Source organism: Stigmatopora nigra, chromosome 1 (assembly GCF_051989575.1).
Source record: "Stigmatopora nigra isolate UIUO_SnigA chromosome 1, RoL_Snig_1.1, whole genome shotgun sequence".
Classification (NCBI taxonomy): Eukaryota; Metazoa; Chordata; class Actinopteri; order Syngnathiformes; family Syngnathidae; genus Stigmatopora; species Stigmatopora nigra.
In genome coordinates this window covers 5,572,398-5,592,048 of record NC_135508.1, presented here as the reverse complement: position 1 = coordinate 5,592,048, position 19,651 = coordinate 5,572,398, and the positions used below count along the sequence as shown (strand labels likewise).

Here is a 19,651-nt window from a genome sequence, read left to right as displayed (position 1 = left end):
AAGCTTGACATTAATATTTTATGATTAAGAAATGGTTTAAAAGGTACTGCCATATACCAAAAGTTATTTGTAATACAAAATGTGCAACAACAACAAAATACTACTTCTATTGCATATATTTTCTTTGTCCTAGATCCAACTACATTCATCCAAGGCCCAATAGACATGGAAATCATAGTAGGCGAAAGTATCGTGTTACCATGTCAGGTGACCAGCGATCCTGTTCTCGACGTTTCCTTTTCATGGGCCTTCAACGGACAGCTTATCATCAGTGATGACGGTCACTTTGAGCTGGTGGGCGGGGTGAGTGACCTTCGGCTGTGTTCCTCTTAGAATGCATGAACGGGCAATTGGCACCACTTTTCATACGTGCTTGCACTTCATCTATGCTGTCCATTTGAAGACATTTCTTGACATTGAGACAGTTCTTGAAGTTAGTGTGCAATTTATTGGATGTGCTTCAGTTCTTCTTGATTTAACCTATAAACTGTGGGATGAGGAGCCCGTTAGATTCCATTTTAATCTTATGAATGAATTTGTGTCCTTTGCTTTGTCAAAATGCACCTTTTGGTTTTGTGTTTAGTTCTTTCTTGAATAGCTTGGATGCGCTTGTCTTTTTTAGATGTTACTTTGAAGTGAATACACACAATTAAAGGTGCCCTACAAAAGAACGAATGAATGGCATAGCCCCAAATGACAGTACAATTTCGGAACGCCCTCACACACTTCCAGATTAATCATTCTTTTTATGTGTTTGTGTCTGTGTGTGTGGGGGGCGCGGGGTCTGCCGGGGGGATTTCTTATCTGAACATAGACTTGCTATCCCAGAAATGCTTGAATGTCCTAAGCTCAGAGAGATTATCAACTTAATTTTGCTGCTTCAAGGAATCAAATGTTCATAATTAAACCATGTTGGCACAACTTTTACAGTTTTTTGCCAATGCCAAATAATACATATATATATATATATATATATATATATATATATATATATATATATATATATATATATATATATATATATATATATATATATATATATATATATATATATATATATATATATATATATATATATATATATATATATGAATATATAGTATGTATTCTAAAGCTAACATGCAATCAATGTACATAAACTTTTTTCATATCAAACGTTTTAAGTCAAATTGAAACATTATTTGGCAACTGCAAATCTTTCTCTTCTTTTTGCCTTCTTTATTTTTTCCACACCAAATTTACTCTGTGCCATTAATTAAGCTGTCATATGATCTTTCATGCAAAATCATGCTTTCTTTCCTCTTTGGCAGAGAAGTGCAGGAGACTTGATGATCAGGAATATTCAGCTAAATCATACTGGCAAATACATCTGTGTGGTGGACACAGATGTGGAAAGTCTCTCGGCTGTGGCTGTAGTGATCGTGAAAGGTAAAAGAACATCTCCACTGCTCTGGATATATTTATTCAAATGGGGCTCCGACCACAGGATCATTTAGGAACATCTGTAAGACAAAAATTAAAAATCCACTATAATTTTTTAGGAAGCGCTACCAAGTGATCCTTTTTACTGTGTGTTCACAATCTGCTTTGCTGCAAAATGATAAAGCCCAATTTATCTTGTGATTAAATCAAGCATCTTGAAGGTCAAAAAAAGTCTTCCTTTTAATAGAAACAATGAAATCCATGTTGAGTGAAGTCTATCCACCTTGTGACTCTACATTATTGATATGGTACATCGTGCTGATGGCAGCTGTCATCATTGTGTCATTCCACACACGTTGAATGACTTCAAATATAAGACAGCGAACTGTGAAGCAAGAGGCAACCAAGTGATGTGTCATTTCCGAAATGACTTTCCAGTACAGCTGCCAGCTGACATTCAATGTGGAAAACTTTTTACTACTTTTAAACCTATAGCTAATACCAATTATAGCAATAAGAAAACTGGGGTAACACTAAAAGCCTGTTTAACGGACCTCCTAGCAATTCAAAGGTAATAGATTCAAATCTGTTTTGAGGCCCTAAAATAGTAATTCTTAATGTAGGAGTGACGAATTGCCGCGTTGGTAAAGTGTAGCCATTTTAAATCAAAGTGTACTATGTCACTAGGCTGGAAAACAATGGTTGATACTGAAATACTATCTGTTCAGTATGCATTTTCCTATATAATTTATAATTTGAGTAACTATGCCACAAAATCTGTTGTTAAATCCCCCAAAAAAGATTGATAGCCTTTAATACTGAGCATACAATTAGCTTCTCTTTAAGAGCCACTTTGGTGTATGCGTTTTTTCTTTTATTTGTATAATTTAATTGTAATTCTGCGGTGAACCTCGTAGCTCTCTAGTGGTCTATTATTTCTGATGAGCTGACACCTTCATTAGAACAGGAAAGAGTAGAAGAGGCTGAAACACTTCTCAAAATGTGTAGTAATAGAATTAAATGATTTAATGTAGATCCTACTCTACAATGAAAGCCTTTTTTCATCTCTAACATCTTTTTAAATTATTTTTTGTGACTCCTGGCATCTATTTGCATCTGTTGTTTCATCGATCAATTACCAGGAGCACAATAAATGGGAAGAATAGCATTTTGAGTGAATTTAATTCATCTGAAGGGCATCAACTGTCCCCAAACTCAAAACTTAATACATATTTCCCTTGGCTACTATTGATTTAAAGGTGTTAATGCTTTCAGGTATGGGCTGACAATAACTGGGAAATATATTTTATTCATGCCCACACCTTTAGAGTTGTGTCAGTACACATCTGCATAGCCATGTTGAGTAGGCTTGCCTTTGGTTGTGTGAGTGTGTGTGTGTGTGTGTGTGTGTGTCTCTTAATGTGTCTTTCGTGATTGATCCAGGCCCGCCCAACCCACCAGACATTGTGACAGTGGAGGAGGTGACAGACAATAGCGCCCAGCTAACATGGAGCCCTGGAAAGGACAATGGAAGTCCCCTCATCAATTATATCATTCAAACAAGGACACTTTTCACTGTGGGCTGGCAAAAGGTTAACACAGGTAGGAAAGGTTTTAAAGAAAGCTATATTTAATTGCACACCTTCTCAGACATCTCATGTGAGGTAACCCTCAGGCTATTGGAGATACTATGTGATTCAATGGAGTGGTCAGCAAGAAGCACTTAACACGTGTGTGAAAGTCACCAATGTCATTTCATTTTCTTAAGGATATTGCTTCCTTGTGTAAGAAGCCAATTTTGACAACTACAATAATGCTCAAAATGTGCCCTCCCCTTCGCGTGACCGGACGTTTGGTCGCCGGTCTTTTGGTCGCCGGCCTTTTGGTCGCCGGTCTTTTGGTCGCCGGTCTTTTGGTCGACGGTCTTTTGGTCGACGGTCTTTTTGTCGCCGGTCTTTTGGTCGCCGGTCTTTTGGTCGATGGTCCTTTGGTCGACGGTCCTTTGGTCGACGGTCCTTTGGTCGCCGGTCTTTTGGTGGCCGGTCTTTTGGTCCCTTTTGGTCGCCGGACAAATGTACTTAGATATTAAATTGTACTTAGATATTAAATTGTACTTAGAGATTAAATTGTACTTAGAGATTAAATTGTACTTAGATATTAAATTGTACTTAGATATTAAATTGTACTTAGATATTAAATTGTACTTAGATATTAAATTGTACTTAGATATTAAATTGTACTTAGATATTAAATTGTACTTAGATATTAAATTGTACTTAGATATTAAATTGTACTTAGATATTAAATTGTACTTAGATCTTAAATTGTACTTAGATCTTAAATTGTACTTAGATATTAAATTGTACTTAGATATTAAATTGTACTTAGATATTAAATTGTACTTAGATATTAAATTGTACTTAGATATTAAATTGTACTTAGATATTAAATTGTACTTAGATATTAAATTGTACTTAGATATTAAATTGTACTTAGATATTAAATTGTACTTAGATATTAAATTGTACTTAGATATTAAATTGTACTTAGATATTAATCTCTCTCTCTTAGATATTAAACTATCTCCCATGAATATAATTTTGAGAGCTGGCTTCAACAATAAACTCTCTGTCACCATTTGACCGGCGACCAAACGACCGGCGACCAAACGACCGGCGACCAAACGACCGGCGACCAAAAGACCGGCGACCAAAAAAACGGCGACCAAGAGACCGGCGACCAAAAGACCGGCGACCAAAAGACCGGCGACCAAAAGACCGGCGACCAAACGTCCGGCGACCAAACGTCCGAGCACCCCCCTTCGATCACAGTTAACTACGCCTTTGTGTAATTATTTTTCTGATCTCCTTGATCAGCTATAATGTTCTCTGAATTAACTAACTCAAGTTATATGTAATAATAATAATGTCAAGCTTAATTAATTTGCCCTCCTTATATTACTACTATTAAAGTTATGGTGTGGTGAAGTCGACCCTCCTTATGTAGTGGGAATTTCAGGGTTCTTGTATATCACTGTGGTTGAGTTTTCCTATGAATTTCTGTGATTGTATTGTCCTCTTCATGCGTTTTCTGTTGTTTTCAGTCCCAGAAATAATTGATGGTAGCACACTGACGGCCACTGTGGTGGATCTCAACGCATGGGTGGAGTATGAGTTTCGGGTACTGGCAAGAAACAATGTCGGAGTTGGAGAACCCAGCCCTGTGTCAGTCAAGACAAGGACAGAAGATTCAGGTACATGAAGTAATTTCCAGGATTAAAAAAAATGGCATTTTACAACAAGAGGAAAACGTGGAACATTCCTCTCATGTGGGATGCCTTGAAAACAAATACTTCCTAAAGAGTTAACTAGTCTTCTAACTAAAATTGTTACATTCCCTTTTAATTGGGAGAAAATTGTCAATTGTCAAAATCTTAAAGCCTAAACAGGTGCCACTGCTTCTTGTCTTTTTCTTGTTCCTATGCGGAGGTGGTGATGACTTATCTGTTTTGTAGTGCCTGATGCAGCACCAGGTGACGTGGGAGGAGGGGGCGGAAGCAGGTCAGAGTTAGTCATCACATGGGAGGTAAATCGTCCATCTTATATTGTTTCTTCTTAACAACTTGTAAATCCCTGAAGTGTGACAATAATGGTATGATGAACATCAAGGCTTTGGTGGTCTCTTTGCTAATTTTCAGTTAACAGCACTATGCAAAGTATGTTGCAGTTCAATAGCACAAAAAGCTTACTTAGCAATATTGTATTGAAGCTACAACTCATTTGAAAAGCTACTACTAAGCACTCATATTGATTTAGTTTTTTTTATGTTAAACAATGGATTGAAGCAAAACTACCGTATGTTATTAAATCGATACTTACTAGATGCATAGCTCCATCTGCATCTTATCATTCAATTATGTTGAGCCTTATCAATTCTGTAGAGAAATAAATGGTCATGCAAATGTGTAATTTGCATAAATACAGGTCTGCTGTTACATGACAAGATGTAAAAACACTAGAGTTGTTGTTTTGTTTTGCTGATATGTACATGTAACTAATCTACTGAAACTTTATACGAACATATGAAAGACTCCAATTGACAAATCCATCAAGAAATGTCTCATTCCTCTTAAACTTTCGATATCTTTCTACTTATTTTATGATGTTAAGTCTCCTAAACTTCTTAAGCCCCCTTATCTAGCCAGAAACAATGTTTTCATTTGAGAAGACACACTACTGTGCACTTGACAGGTTCAAAGCTATTTCTTTATTCCATATTGTCAGGTGGGTCTCAAAAGCAATTTGAAGGTCACACTATCTGATCACATCGACTGGATTGACGTGAGTTGTTTGTATATGTTTTAATATCACTATAGTTTTGTGTTTCAATCTCAGCCTGTCCCCGAAGAACTACAGAATGGTGAAAGCTTTGGTTACATCATCGCTTTCCGAGCTTTTGGAGAAGTCACCTGGACCCACGTGGCTACTTCTGCCCCTGGCGCCTCCCGTTATGTGTATCGCAATGAAAGCATTGCACCCTTCTCCCCATTCCACGTCAAGGTTGGCACATATAACAGCAAAGGCCAGGGTCCCTTCAGCCCTGTGATCACTATCTACTCCGCAGAGATTGGTAAGCCAATGTTAACCCAAAAAAAACTTTATCGATCAATTTCTAAATGCCGGGAGAAAACAAACATCATGAAAGCAAAACATGAAGTTGATGCACAGACTGATATGTAAATTGAGGGTTTGTACATTTTTAAATGCAAAGAAAATTGCCTGGAAATGTAAAGTCATACTTAACAGTCCTCAAACGTTTGATCGCCGGTCTTTTGGTCGCCGGTCTTTTGGTCGCCGGTCTTTTGGTCGCCGGTCTTTTGGTCGCCGGTCTTTTGGTCGCCGGTCTTTTGGTCGCTGGTCTTTTGGTTGCCGGTCTTTTGGTCACCGGTCTTTTGGTCCCTTTTGGTCGCTGGTCAAATGGTGACAGAAAGTTTACTGTTGAAGCCAGCTCTCAAAATTATATTCATGCGATAGAGTTTAACATCTAAGAGAGAGAGAGTGAGTTTAATATCTAAGAGAGAGAGTTTAATATCTAAGAGAGATAGTTTAATATCTAAGAGAGAGAGTTTAATATCTAAGAGAGAGAGTTTAATATCTAAGAGAGAGAGTTTAATATCTAAGAACTGTTTAATATCTAAGTACATTTGACCGGCGACCAAACGTCCGGTCACGATACTTAACACGCAAATTTAACTAAGGCTCTTCAAAACATTAATGTTATTGTATTATTTCTGCCTAGTATTTGGGATACTACTGATGCTATTCACAATACAACTTCTTATTCTTTGTGCTGATATATAAGAAGACAGTAGTTTTTCAGTCGGCCTCCTCTTGTCTGTTTCAGAGCCAAGTGGTTTGCCAGTAGGGGTTTGGGCCAGAAGTGTCTCAGCCTATGAGATTGAGGTGAATTGGCAGGCCCTCTCTTTCTCCCCTGAAAGGGTTCTTGGCTATGAGGTAAATTTTATTCATTTTAGTTGGAAAAACAGAAATGATATTGCATGCAATGCAATTTAAATTATGGTCATCAACCAGGTTATTTGCTTCAAAACTGCATTCCCATGGAAACAATTGAATCCATTGTGCTGTCGCTATAACTGAATTTGTATAGTGATGGTTAATATCGCGACTGGCTATAGTACTAGAGCCTGTTTGCTCCAGAACAAAAGAAATTTGCCTGCCTGGACTTTTTCTCATTGGTTGTCAATTAAGGTAAAACCGTCTGTGGCTTTATAATATCTGGCTCTCCTGTAAAAATCTCAAGAGGCGCCATTACGAAAACAAAACTGCTTACACACAAAGGTTTTGAATTCAAAAACAATCTAAACAGATATAGCAGATTGATTTCCTACCAACAAATCTTAAAAACGTAAATGAAAAACGTTAAGTCTCAACATAAACAAACAGAAGCACACCATAATCTTGGTATCTGTTGGTAGTATCACTGTCTGATCTTTAGACCAAAGGTATAACATGTTTTTGTGTTTTAATAAGTCAAGAAATCAAACAATCCCTGTACACAGCATATTTCAAATGTTCGCTTTCTGTTCAGACATGCTGCTCTTTTCTTAGCTGACCAAATAAGTTCTTCCAAGTGAAGTAAAATGAAGTATGACAGATCAAACAAGCTGCTAGATAACTACAAGGCTGTGATCTGCCTTCAAAGAATAGAGTCGGTGGTTGTCGTTTAACAATGCCACACACCAACAACTCCAAAACAGTCCTAATGGCTTTGTGTCGTGTTTAAAACAAGATGGTTTCAACCATTATATTTTCCTGCGAGTACAAGTCGTCCAATTTGACTCACTCAATGTCAATTTATGTCCGACTTAGGTGGTGTACTGGGAAGATGACACTAAACCAGAGACCATGGGGAAGGTTCGGGTACCGTGGAACCACACCTCTATTACAGTTAGTGGCTTAGCAGGGGTAACACAGTATTTTCTGACTGTCAGCGCCTTTAACACAGCAGGCACTGGCCCCTTCCTTCCTGCAATCAATGTAACCACAAAAAAACCCCGTAAGTCTTTGAGACACCCTGCTGTTCTTCTGCCTGATTTTGTTTACACGGGGATGATTATCTTGAGATGCAAACTGTGGAGGATTTTTTGTGTACTGTTTGTCCCTTCGTTTTGTCTTTGATGTGCTTGGCTATGTCAGAGAAAGCCAAAGTCAAATATTGACTGTTTATTGCATTCCCTGTGCAAGAAAAGCCTAATCTTTATTTGGCTACGAGTTGATGATAATTGGCTGAAATGTTCCTTCTGTCTTCTGTACCTTGTGTATTCACCCTTTTAGCGTTTAGGCTACATCTTCCTTCACATCCTTATATGTTACATTTGTGCGCTTGATTGACAAATTTGTAATTTTTTTTATTTTGAATGATAGTAATTGTAATGTTTTTTCTTTGCATCACTAATTTTGAAAATATATTTTTCCACAGCACCTTCTCAACCACCAATGGATGTTGAATGGACCCTAATTGGATCCCAACTTTCTCTTTATTGGGAACCAGTGGTTGCACTGGAATCCGAGTCAGAAGTTATAGGTTACCAAGTGAGTTACTACATACTGTTTTATAGAGTTTATATCAAAACTGACGACTCTGAAAACATGCATTTGAAATTACGTGAAATGACATGAAATTATGTGAAATTATTTAATAAAAATCCAAATTATAAATTTGAAATTACTTAGTAAAAATCCAAATTATATTAAGTAAAAAAATGTAATAAATATAACCTTCCCAGCATACAATTAAAACTATAAAACATTTGCAATCAAGTAATACTAAGAGACATATTCAATATTCTTTGATTCTTTTGAAAATGCAAAGCACAAAACAGCCCAAAAATATAACAAATATCTGATTCAAATTATAGTTATACATTTCAATTGAAAATACAGCTAATGTAATACCTTAACCTTGTATATACAATGTTTTTAATCACAGTTGCATGGTAGTAGCAAAATAAGTACTTAATGTTCAAAAATAAACTTGCATAAATTAGCTTTTTATATATTTATATATATTAAATGCAAGGTTTATGTCTCTAACCATGTTGACTCACTTAATGCTAATGGAAAAACGCAGATTGGGAGCACAAGGTCTGGTTCTTTTCTTTTTTCTTATTTTCCTCTTAGCAGCAGCAGCCTGTTTTTGTGCCAACTTTGACTACTATTTTAAACATTCATAATTATCAAGTATTTCTGAGCTATAGCTAAATCGAAACTATAAGAGGAAAATGTAAGAAAACTAGACCCCATGTTGTCTTCCCTTTCTAGGATGTAGGTGACATGAATTGTGGCTTACATTTTGACATTATTTACCTCGTTTCATTGTTGACATTCTTACCTTTGAACGATGTATGCATACAGTATATTGGACATGTTAATTTCATCCACCTTTTTTTCTTATTCAGCTTTCATACAGGAGAAGTCAACACAAATATGTTAATACCTTCACAACAACCAATTCAACAGCTGAACTGACTCTCCTTGAGGTCGATGACGAATACGTCATTTACATTCAGTCCCTGAGTGAAGGAGGCCTGGGCCCTGCTTCAGATGCCATTCGAGTCCACCAGATTAGTAAGCACTTTCTTTATATGAAGTAGACTTTTCTCTTGCATGAAAGGGAAACATTTATTGCAGTATTTTTATTCGCCCACAAAAAAAATTGCAATCTTTTGTGGTTCTTAACACTGAGCGGGTTGACCATGACATCAGGGTAAGTTTGTCAGTTTATCCTGTTGCTTTCAAAATGAAATCCCTCCCTCCTTATTGATAGAGTAACATTTTACCCTGCGCTCATACTCACAGCTTGAATTGAGTCTTCATCCTGCTCAAACCAGTTTGAATTTGGCTGAAGATTGCCTCACAAGTTGTCTGTTTTTCGTGGGTTTACTCTATAGCCCATAAAATGACTATCCTATATGACTATACACGGGACTTGCATATTAAGCTGCTTTTTATGTTCCCGCCTTCAAAAACTGCAGTTGAGAGAGTTATACTAATAATACTAAATAAATAAATAATACCGTCATAAAAACCTCATGCATCAATAACTTTTATGGAACATATTTATCGTTCACATTTCTGTGTTCACAGAAGAGAAGGAAACTTTCAGTCTACACAAATGATTCACAGAAAGTATAGATATATACAGTGTTCCCCCGCTACTTTGCGGTTCAGCCATCGCGGACTTAGAGGTTCGCAGATTTTTTTTTGGAAAAAAAAATACAAATATTACATTGAAACAACATATTTTACAGGCGTTTTTTGTTATAACATGAATTTCACTCTCTCTACTCGTATTCTATATGGTGTACTGTATACAGGGGGGTAAAAAAAATTGGAATTAGATTCAAATTAAGCATTTTTGAAGGGGAATCCCTACTTCGTGGAAATGCACTAATCACAGGTGGTCCCGGTCCCCATTAACTGTGATAAGCGAGGGAACACTGTATAAAAGTATATCCATAAAATTGCAACTGAATATTAAAGAGTGAAAATAGTTGATTGAAATGACTACCATGCCGGGTAAAATAAGTAGAAGAGGAGTTATGTTTTAGGAATTTTTACCTGACCACTTTCTTTCATAGTGCGAAGTGACAAAGCTTTCTACAGCCAAGTTACACATAATGACCGGGACCACCCGCGATAAGTGCATTTCTGCGAAGTAGGGATTCCCCTTCAAAAATGCTTAATTTGAATTAAATTCCCAATTTATTTTATTTTTTTACCCCCTGTATACAGTACACCATACAGAATACGAGTAGAAAGAGTGAAATTCATGTTATAACAAAAAAAAACTGTAAAATATGTTGTTTCAATGTAGTATTTGTATATTTTCCCCCCAAAAAATCTGCGATGGTCTGAGTCCACGATAGCTGAACCGCGAAGTAACGGGGGAACACTGTATCGCACCGTGTTATGCCTCAAGAAATACTGTACATGTGCGCAATAGGCTGCCATGGCCATCAAAGTAAAGAAATTCCTAGGTGGCCCCCATACTCTTCTGACAATGAACCCTGTAGAGAACCTTTGGCGTATCCTCAGGTAAAATATACTATATACTGATGAAAGGTGGAAGCTATGCAAAAAAAATGTGAGTGTGGGAGGCAGTTCAAATCCAAGCTATTCAGATATTCAGCTATCAAATAAAGTGCTTAATAGGATCTTCACCCCTAACTGTTAAATGTATTCATTACATAGGTCAAAATGAACATGTGATTTGATTGTAACTGCTTTTGTAAGTCATTCCTTTTTGCAAATGGGTAGATATTAAATTGGTGATATTGTGGTGTCAAGCTGGGAGTTATACAATTCCTATCTATTTTGTGCTTCTTATACACCCACTCATTCCAGGAGAGCTCAAGAGACAAAGTGTCTCACAGATGCATTCATGATGTGCAAAGCTGCTAAAGTCAGCCAAACTCAGACAAGTTTCTGAATGCCTTCAACTTATTTTAGGAGAAACACCTAACTATTTCAAAACTTGGATTTTTCAGTATTCAGAATACTTTTGTGACAATTGATCAGAAAAACAGTACATAATATCTTAATATTGATGTGAAAATCAATCTGGATGTCTTTTCCATCAACGACTGACCAAGATAAGAGCAAAATATAATTTATATCATCATTCTGAACATGGAACCAGTATATACACATCTAAAATCGAGGCACGTAAAGCTGCACCAGAAGGTTTTATTTAAGTTTTAAAATGTTTAATTTAACATGGAAACACTTGGTGGGAATTTTAATAATGTTGTAACTCTGTGCAGCTAGTCCAATCATGGGGAAACTACGGCCCACGGGCCACATACGGCTTTGGGCTTTTTAATCCGGCCCGCTGACGTTGTCCAAATTATGTTTTTTTTCCCCAAGATGGCGCCGTCACGCGGAAGCCAGTGGCAGTAGCTCTGTCCAGTCTTATTTGCTTTTCGTGTTTTACAGCCCCTCTATCCTTTTTTAAATTAGATTTTGATATTTCTTAATGCATTCCTTTTTACTTTACTTTGTACTTTATACTTTTTACCTTAGTGATGAGTGATGAGTATGTTAATGCTTTAGTCCTTTTTTTCTGTTTATGTTTCATATGTACTATTAACGGATGCACTTTTTTATATGTATCATATCTTGTGCTGACCCAGCCCATCTGTCAAATTTTTAAAGTCAATGTGGCCCCCGGGCCAAAAAGTTTGCCCACCCCTGAGCTAGTCCTACTAGAGAGAAGCATTCCCATTTTCTCAAGACCAATTGTCTTGCATTTAGCACATTGAAAGTATACCAGACAAGACACATTTTAAATGCTCAAAAAGCCCTATTCTCATTTGTGTTACTAATCAGTTGTTTCATCATAGAGTTGCCTTGGATTTCATATTTTTAAAAAACTTACTTTATTTTTTATTCTTTATTTTCCGTACATTTATTTCTTCCTTTATGTGTGTTACAGGTATGAGTGCTCGTGGCTCAAGAGCCTTGAATGCGGAAGGGTCCTTGTCCTCCCTCTTCTTTGCCATTGCAATATCAACAATCAGGTCGACACTGTGATGCATTTGCTTTGGTTTTCTTCTTAAGTAACAGTGTCAGGTGTGTTAGTGTTCTGGGTATGGGAAAGAGGAGTGGAAGCCCACCCCTTTCTCTATTTCAGCCTTTTCTTTTTTTCCACTACTCTAGAATGATGAAGATGCCTTACTTTTATTCATGTACAACAGTGGTCCCTGCCTTGCTTTTCACTACCGTCCAATCCTAAGACTTTTATTAATGAAAATCTTCATGAATTTCATAAAACCTCAGTGAGAAATAATATTTTAGGAGTTTTCCTTCCACTAATTGGCAAGCATGAGCACAATACTAGACATGTGCCAATGTTTTTCAGTTTCAAACTCATTGAGAGAAGAGAGCAACACTTCAGGCATCTTTATTTTGACATGCTGTACCTCCCCAGGTTCCAACTCATAAAAGTCAATTTACCTTATATGATTTGATTATGGAGCTCACCGTTTAACTCAGGGGTGTCAAACTCCCTTTGGTCTGCGGGCCGAATACAGCTTAATTTGAGATCAAGCGGGCCGGACCAGTAAACTCATTGCAAAATTACATAGAACTAACAATAAGCCCACTTTCTTCCTTTGTATTAGTCACTAATACTAATAATTAATGCAAAGGATGAGTAAATTATCAAAATGTTTATTAACAGAATTTTCCTTTTACATTATGAACAATAAATTATGAACAAGAGAATAACATAAGAACATAAATAAGCTGCAGCGTTGCTTTCATGTTGTCTGCACGTACTAAAACACTGCGCCTCCAGCGGATAATACAAGAACTACAATTTTAAAAAAAAGAAAATTCATATATTTTTTTATACAATGCAGCTTTCTTCCCCGGGCCGTACCAAACCACCAGATGGGCCGGATTCGGCCCACGGGCCGTATGTTTGACACCCCTGGTTTAACTCCGCAAGGTTTTTATACATCATAGCAGTCCTTGTGCTTTTCTATAAACTGATGGATTGGATTTTTACTTTGCATTTACCAAGACAGAATCTGTAGGGAGATTGGGTCAGAGAGTTATAGTTATTCGCCAGTACTGAAACAGTTGGACCCCTAATATGCAATTTCCCTTTTCCCTTTATACAGTTTCTTTTTTACATTACTAGCAACAACAACAACAAAAACATTAACACGCATTATCACTATTTCAAGTCTACTAAAACACTCCTAGTAACTTTTGTTGACCCCAATTTTACTTTAGAGTTCCTGTAAGGTTATAATAAAATGAATAAATTGTTGGATTAGGCAGAAGTAAAAACTTTTGACAAATTTGAATTAATAAAAAAAATAATGAGTAGATGTAATAAGTCTTTTAAAATGGTTTGTCTGATTGGCGGCTGTCAGTCAACTGATGCTAATGCTAATAGCATGTTTTCTCTTTCAGTATAATCATATGTTTTAACCAACCTACAGTAATGGTACAGTATTCTATAAATTATCAATACACGTTAGTCCTTTTTTGCTTGTCTTACGTTGCCTTTTTCAAACTACAAATTACATCTTTAGTTTAATATATAAAATCACAACATAAACACAAAAAAAGTCATCATCATCTGTTGCAAATCTGCTCTTAAATGTACTTTTGTGTGTTAAGAGCTTTTTTTTTGTCTGCATTGAAGCATTCTGGCTGTGGATTTTCAACAAAAAAAAGCAGACTTACTTGAACTTATCTAACCTAACCTTTTTCATTCATTACAACAAAAAAATTAAGCCTTGAGGCAACTTAATGCCGCATGATTCTTTTGTAAAGTTTCATGATACTTTTCAGAGTACTCAAGAGAGTTAGGAGAAATATTCTCAATCTTTTTCCACATAAAAAAAATTAATAATAAAGCACCAAAATAATAGATGACAGCTCTATCAATTTGGGATAACATTTACTTACTACATTCCGATATACATTAGGTTCTTATTGGATTTAATGATTTATAATGTAATGTTATTATTTCTAAAGAATAGAACAAGATAGCATTCTAAGACTTAATTCTGCATTTAAGTGTCACACGTTAAGAAGTGTATTCTGATTGAATTAGCCCAAAATTACTAGCTTCAAGCATATAATGTATTGCGAGATGCTTCACCAGGAAGGCCAGGTATTGTCCCCAATGGCCCCTATCAGTGGGCTGTGCCCTGAACACCTCATCAAACAATAATCCAATATGCATCCTAGTCAGATGCCTGGGCCCTCTCTTCTGGCAGACCCACATCATCTGCAAAAATAAAAACATATCCATTACTGAAGCCACCAAACTAAAACCCTTCATCTCCTCACTTGCACCCTGACATTCTGTCCAAAGTTATGAACATAATTGGTGACAAAACCTTTAGTTGAATAGTATTTGACTTGTTGCTAGCTATGAGTAAGAAACTTTGACAACAACTATACAGTGTTCCCTCGGTTATTGCGGTTAATGGGGACTGGGACCACCCGCGATAAGTGAATTTCCGCGAAGTAGGTATGCCCCTTCAAAAATACTTAATTTGAATTTAATTTTTTAAAAAAAATTAATTAATTAATTTATTTATTTATTTATATATGTTTTACCCCCCCCTGTATACAGTACACCATATAGAATATGGGTAGAGAAAGTGAAATTCATGTTATAACAAAAAAAACTGTAAAATATGTTGTCTCACTGTAATATTTGTATTTGTATTTTTATATTTTTTCCCCCAAAAAACGCGAAGCTCTGAATCCGTGGTGTCTGAACCGCAAAGTAGCGAGGGAACACTGTACTGAAGCCACCAAACTGAAACCCTTCATCTCCTCACTTGCACCCAAACATTCCATCCAGAAAAGTTATGAACATAATTGGTGACAAAACCTTTAATTGAATAGAATTTGACTTGTTGCTAGTTATGAGTAAGAAACTTTGACATCCCCTATACATGGATAATATCCAATTAATACCTCTAAACCTTTGGGGCGGGGACTAAGTAACGTGTAGTAAAGTGTAGAAAAACATTGAATAGAAGATACAAGTGAAGGGTATACCCACGATCCCAGTATAAAAATCCACTTTTTCAAACATCGTCAGTTGTCTAACTCAGGTTTAATGGCTGAATTTCATTATCCCTGAGTTTTGACCGTCGATTTGCCAAAGCAATTTGAAAATGTCACTTTGAGTTCTGGGGAAAACTAACATGAGCCTTATCGGTTGTACTTAATAGCATTGTGTCCAATTATTAAGACTTTCACTGAAAAGATGAATCAGTATTGAAATCCATCTGGACGAACGACGCAGTTGCTTAGCGACTCAGTTGCGCTTTTATAGTGTTTGTACTCAGCCAGAGAACTTTCAAGCACTGCCAACAAAACAAAAATGCCAGTCTGATCATCGTAATCTCACCGCTAACGTTTTTTTTTTTTTGGCAAGATAAATGTGTCTGCTGTGTTTATCACTTTGTGAATCAGTCCGTTCGTTGTGTTGTCAGTTGAATTGGCTTCTTTTGGTGCGGTATTTATTGTCATTATTTCTTGTATTTAAGCCAATCACTTCTAATTTCATTTTTTGAATGTCTTTTTGATAGCCAAGGAGTTAAGGTCAGCTATACGACATAACATTAAAACATGTGACTCATTTTATACACTGAACTGATGAATGAAGGATCTTTAACAGATGTGAAATTAGCTTACCGTATTTTCACGACTATAAGGCGCACTTAAAAGTCTTAAATTTTCTCCAAAATTGACAGGGCGCCTCATAATCCAGTGCGCCTTATATATGGAAAAAACAGAAAACCATAAACGAAAAACCACTACTGTCGGATATGAAAAAAACACATACGCCTGAACTGAAACAATACTGTTAAATATGCAGATGCCATCTTAGTTTACAAAATCTTCCATAATATAGTTCTTCCCCCACTGCAAGATTTTATACAAAAAAAATCCAAAACATCAACAATGGCTGGCTTTAGAGGTGACTATGTAGTGAGTGCTTCATACCTGGAAGTCAATAGCAATTACCGTATTTTCACGACTATAAGGCACACTTAAAAGTCTTACATTTTCTCCAAAATAGACAGTGCGCCTTATAATACAGTGCGCCTTATATATGGAAAAAATGTCATTCATTGAGGGTGCGTCTTATAATGCGGTGCGCCTTATAGTTGTGAAAATACGGTAATACAATTATCTGGCATGAAAATAAGTAATCAAGCACAGGTCATATTTGTTAAGACTTAGGAAGTAATACATCAACCAACATTAATGTGTGTGTGTGTGGGGGGGGGGGTGATTTGCATAGGAAATGAACACATGAACGCTACTATGGTAGATGGAATAGCATGTTTATCTCAAACAATTATTCTCAAGAGCAATTGGTACACATTTGAAGGCAATGGTGTTTGCAAACTGTAATGCTTTTTAACATATTTCACTTTTGTTGCTTTTTCACCTTTATATGCTATTCTTTTGTGTACATTATATTGCATTAAGGAATATTATTTTACCAATGTTTACTGATGTAAACATCTCTGTTTTTTATAATTCTATATGGAAGGGTGAAATAATTAAATTTTAAGGTGTTTTTTCAGTACAGCAAAGCAATGATGCCATTTTTTTGTTTTTGTAAAGTAGCAGTATTGTGGCGATGTTTTAATGGGTTTACTTGTGAGTGCTGAAAAAGCTCTTGCACTTTTTAAATATGGCTTTGATTGTTTAGATTTTGGTTTTCTTCAACTATTCTGCACAAAGGTCAAGTGTTGCTTTCAAAAACTATGTTTTATTTACAACTATGTGACAGCAAAATGTGTTCAAATTTCAAGAAGCAAAGGAGAGACAAAAAAAATCTCAAATTATTTTCAGTTATACCTGAAACATACTGTAAGTGAGTAAAAATAACCCTTTCAATTAATTTTATTTTCAATTGGTGGTGAACTGTTTGTAATGCAACAAAATGATAAGTTGCTCAACAATGCTTGGCCTTTTTGTTGACTCGTGTATTTTTGCCATTCAAATGATCTCTGAGAGATTGTGGCAGTAGCATTTTCACATTGAAAAGTCATTAGCTGATCTTGATATGCTGAAGCTGTGCATGTATAATATTGTTTGGTGCATTTGTGTTTTCTAAATGAGGCAGTTAATAAAAACACAAAATCAAGTGGTTTCTTTGAATAAGGAATTATAACACACCATACATGAAGTATTATTTGACATTGTCATTTTCAGCATGATCAGTTTTATTATCTTTTACTTCAGGAAATGTTTTTTTTAAGTAATACCACAGAAGATATGAAGTCCTTAATATTGTATAATATAAAACTGACTGGTTCTGGCTTGTACCAGGCAAATAATTGAGGACATTCTCTTCTGCTTTAGCAAACCTATTTTGGCTCAATACCAAATTTTCAAAACGTGTAGCCCATTCCATGAATATAAGGTCTAGGCCAGGGGTGGGCAAACTTTTCGGCATGGGGGCCACATTGACTTTAAAAATTTGGCAGATGGGTCGGGCCAGCACAAGATACGATAACATATAAAAAAGTGCATCCGTTAACAGTACATATGAAATATAAACAGAAAAAAAGGAATAAGGTATTAACATACTTGTCACTCATCATTAAAGTAAAAAGTACAAAGTAAAGTAAAAAGGAAAGTATTAAGAAATATTAAAATGTCATTTAAAAAAAGACAGAGGGGCTGTAAAACACAAAAAGCAAATAAGAGTGGACAGAGCTACTGCCACTGGCTTCCACGTGATGACGCCATCTTGGGAAAAAAAAACAATATTACAACGTCGACGCGCCGGATTAAAAAGCTTAACAGGCCCTAAGTGTCCCGCGGGCCGTAGTTTGCCCATGTATGGTCTAAGTACAAATCTACAATATTTTGAAAGCACAAAATTTATGGATACACATAGTTATGACTAAAACAACAGTATGACATATAAAGTTACTGAGAAATATCGATTCAGGCAGTGTTGCAGAGATGCTTTTAAGATAATAAGAAGGCAAGGACCCTGTAGAGAGATCAATGAAAGGAAGTCAGGAAAATAGAGGTTTCTCCCCACACACCACAGATCATCCATAACGAGCAGCTATGTCAATACTTAGCAATGGTTCTTCACCTTGTATTGACCACAGCATCACTATGGAAGGAAACTGAAACTTTCTTTGCAGTACAGACAGCATGAAAAAGTGGAGTGGCTTCGATAGTCCAGGATTTTTTTTGTTGAATTTTTGTTTATTGTATTGTTTTGGAATTCTGGATTGTGACCATAGAGACCATTCTTAGGCGACCATTCAATTAGACATTTTTGAAAAAAGACTTACTTTCTTATCCATTTAATTGAAAACATGTTTGGGGATCATGAAATATTTTTTCAAAATGACGAAGCATCCTCTCTTACATCAAAAATAAATAAATAAAAATACCTGATAGCATTTATGGAGGAAAAAAAGCATCCCATCAATGCAATGGTCTGCAAATATCCCAAATTTCAACTGAATTGAAAACCTGTGGCGGATATCTTCGAAAATACGGTCCAAAGAAAAGTTCCACCTACCTGTAAGGATTATCTTGCAACTCCAATCAAAGAGAGTTGAAAACAATATTGTTCGTCTCTCATAAAGCCAGAAAGGCAAAAAAATAAGATATAGGCCATTGATTTAAAGAAGAGTTTAGGACCTGCTGCCTAAATGTTAGGTCAACAGATAAGACTACGTCATAAATCCCTGCAACTGCTTTCGAATTTATGAAGGCTTTGTTGAATTTCATAAGCTTGCCCTAACCCTACCCGTAAATACCTTAGAGAACATTTAAAGTTCACGCAAGAGCTGATATTTTAAATTTAACATTCAGAGGACGGCGCGCCCAGTGTAATGTGCATAATTTACTAGTAAGAGGTATTAAACGGACCCGGCGACTGAGTGGTTAGAACGTTGGACTCACATCTCTGAGGTCCTGGGTTCAAATCCAGGTCAATTCACCTGTGTGGAGTTTGCATGTTGTACCCAGGCCTGCATGGGTTTTCTCTGGGTATTCTGGTTTGCCCCGAGGTATGCGTTTGAATGGCTGTCCTTCTGCTTGTGCACTGTGCTAGGCTGGTCACCGATTCAGGGTTTCCCCCGCCGTTGGCCCGAAGTCAGCTGGGATATGATCCA

The 19,651-nt window shown here is 36.4% G+C and overlaps 1 protein-coding gene across 1 annotated transcript in view; it reads left to right on the top strand.

Annotated features, from left to right (window-relative positions):
• LOC144202570 (contactin-3-like) overlaps positions 1–13,289 on the top strand; it is a 36,378-nt gene extending 23,089 nt beyond the window's left edge. The window contains exons 13-23 of the mRNA XM_077725404.1: positions 134–303; positions 1,311–1,428; positions 2,866–3,024; positions 4,526–4,675; positions 4,937–5,007; positions 5,817–6,051; positions 6,826–6,935; positions 7,812–7,998; positions 8,422–8,534; positions 9,401–9,569; positions 12,439–13,289. Of these exons, the coding sequence (XP_077581530.1) occupies positions 134–303; positions 1,311–1,428; positions 2,866–3,024; positions 4,526–4,675; positions 4,937–5,007; positions 5,817–6,051; positions 6,826–6,935; positions 7,812–7,998; positions 8,422–8,534; positions 9,401–9,569; positions 12,439–12,536 (1,580 nt within the window). The 3' untranslated portion in view covers positions 12,537–13,289. The remainder of the gene's footprint in view (positions 1–133; positions 304–1,310; positions 1,429–2,865; positions 3,025–4,525; positions 4,676–4,936; positions 5,008–5,816; positions 6,052–6,825; positions 6,936–7,811; positions 7,999–8,421; positions 8,535–9,400; positions 9,570–12,438) is intronic.
• The last annotated feature ends 6,362 nt before the right edge of the window (positions 13,290–19,651 follow it).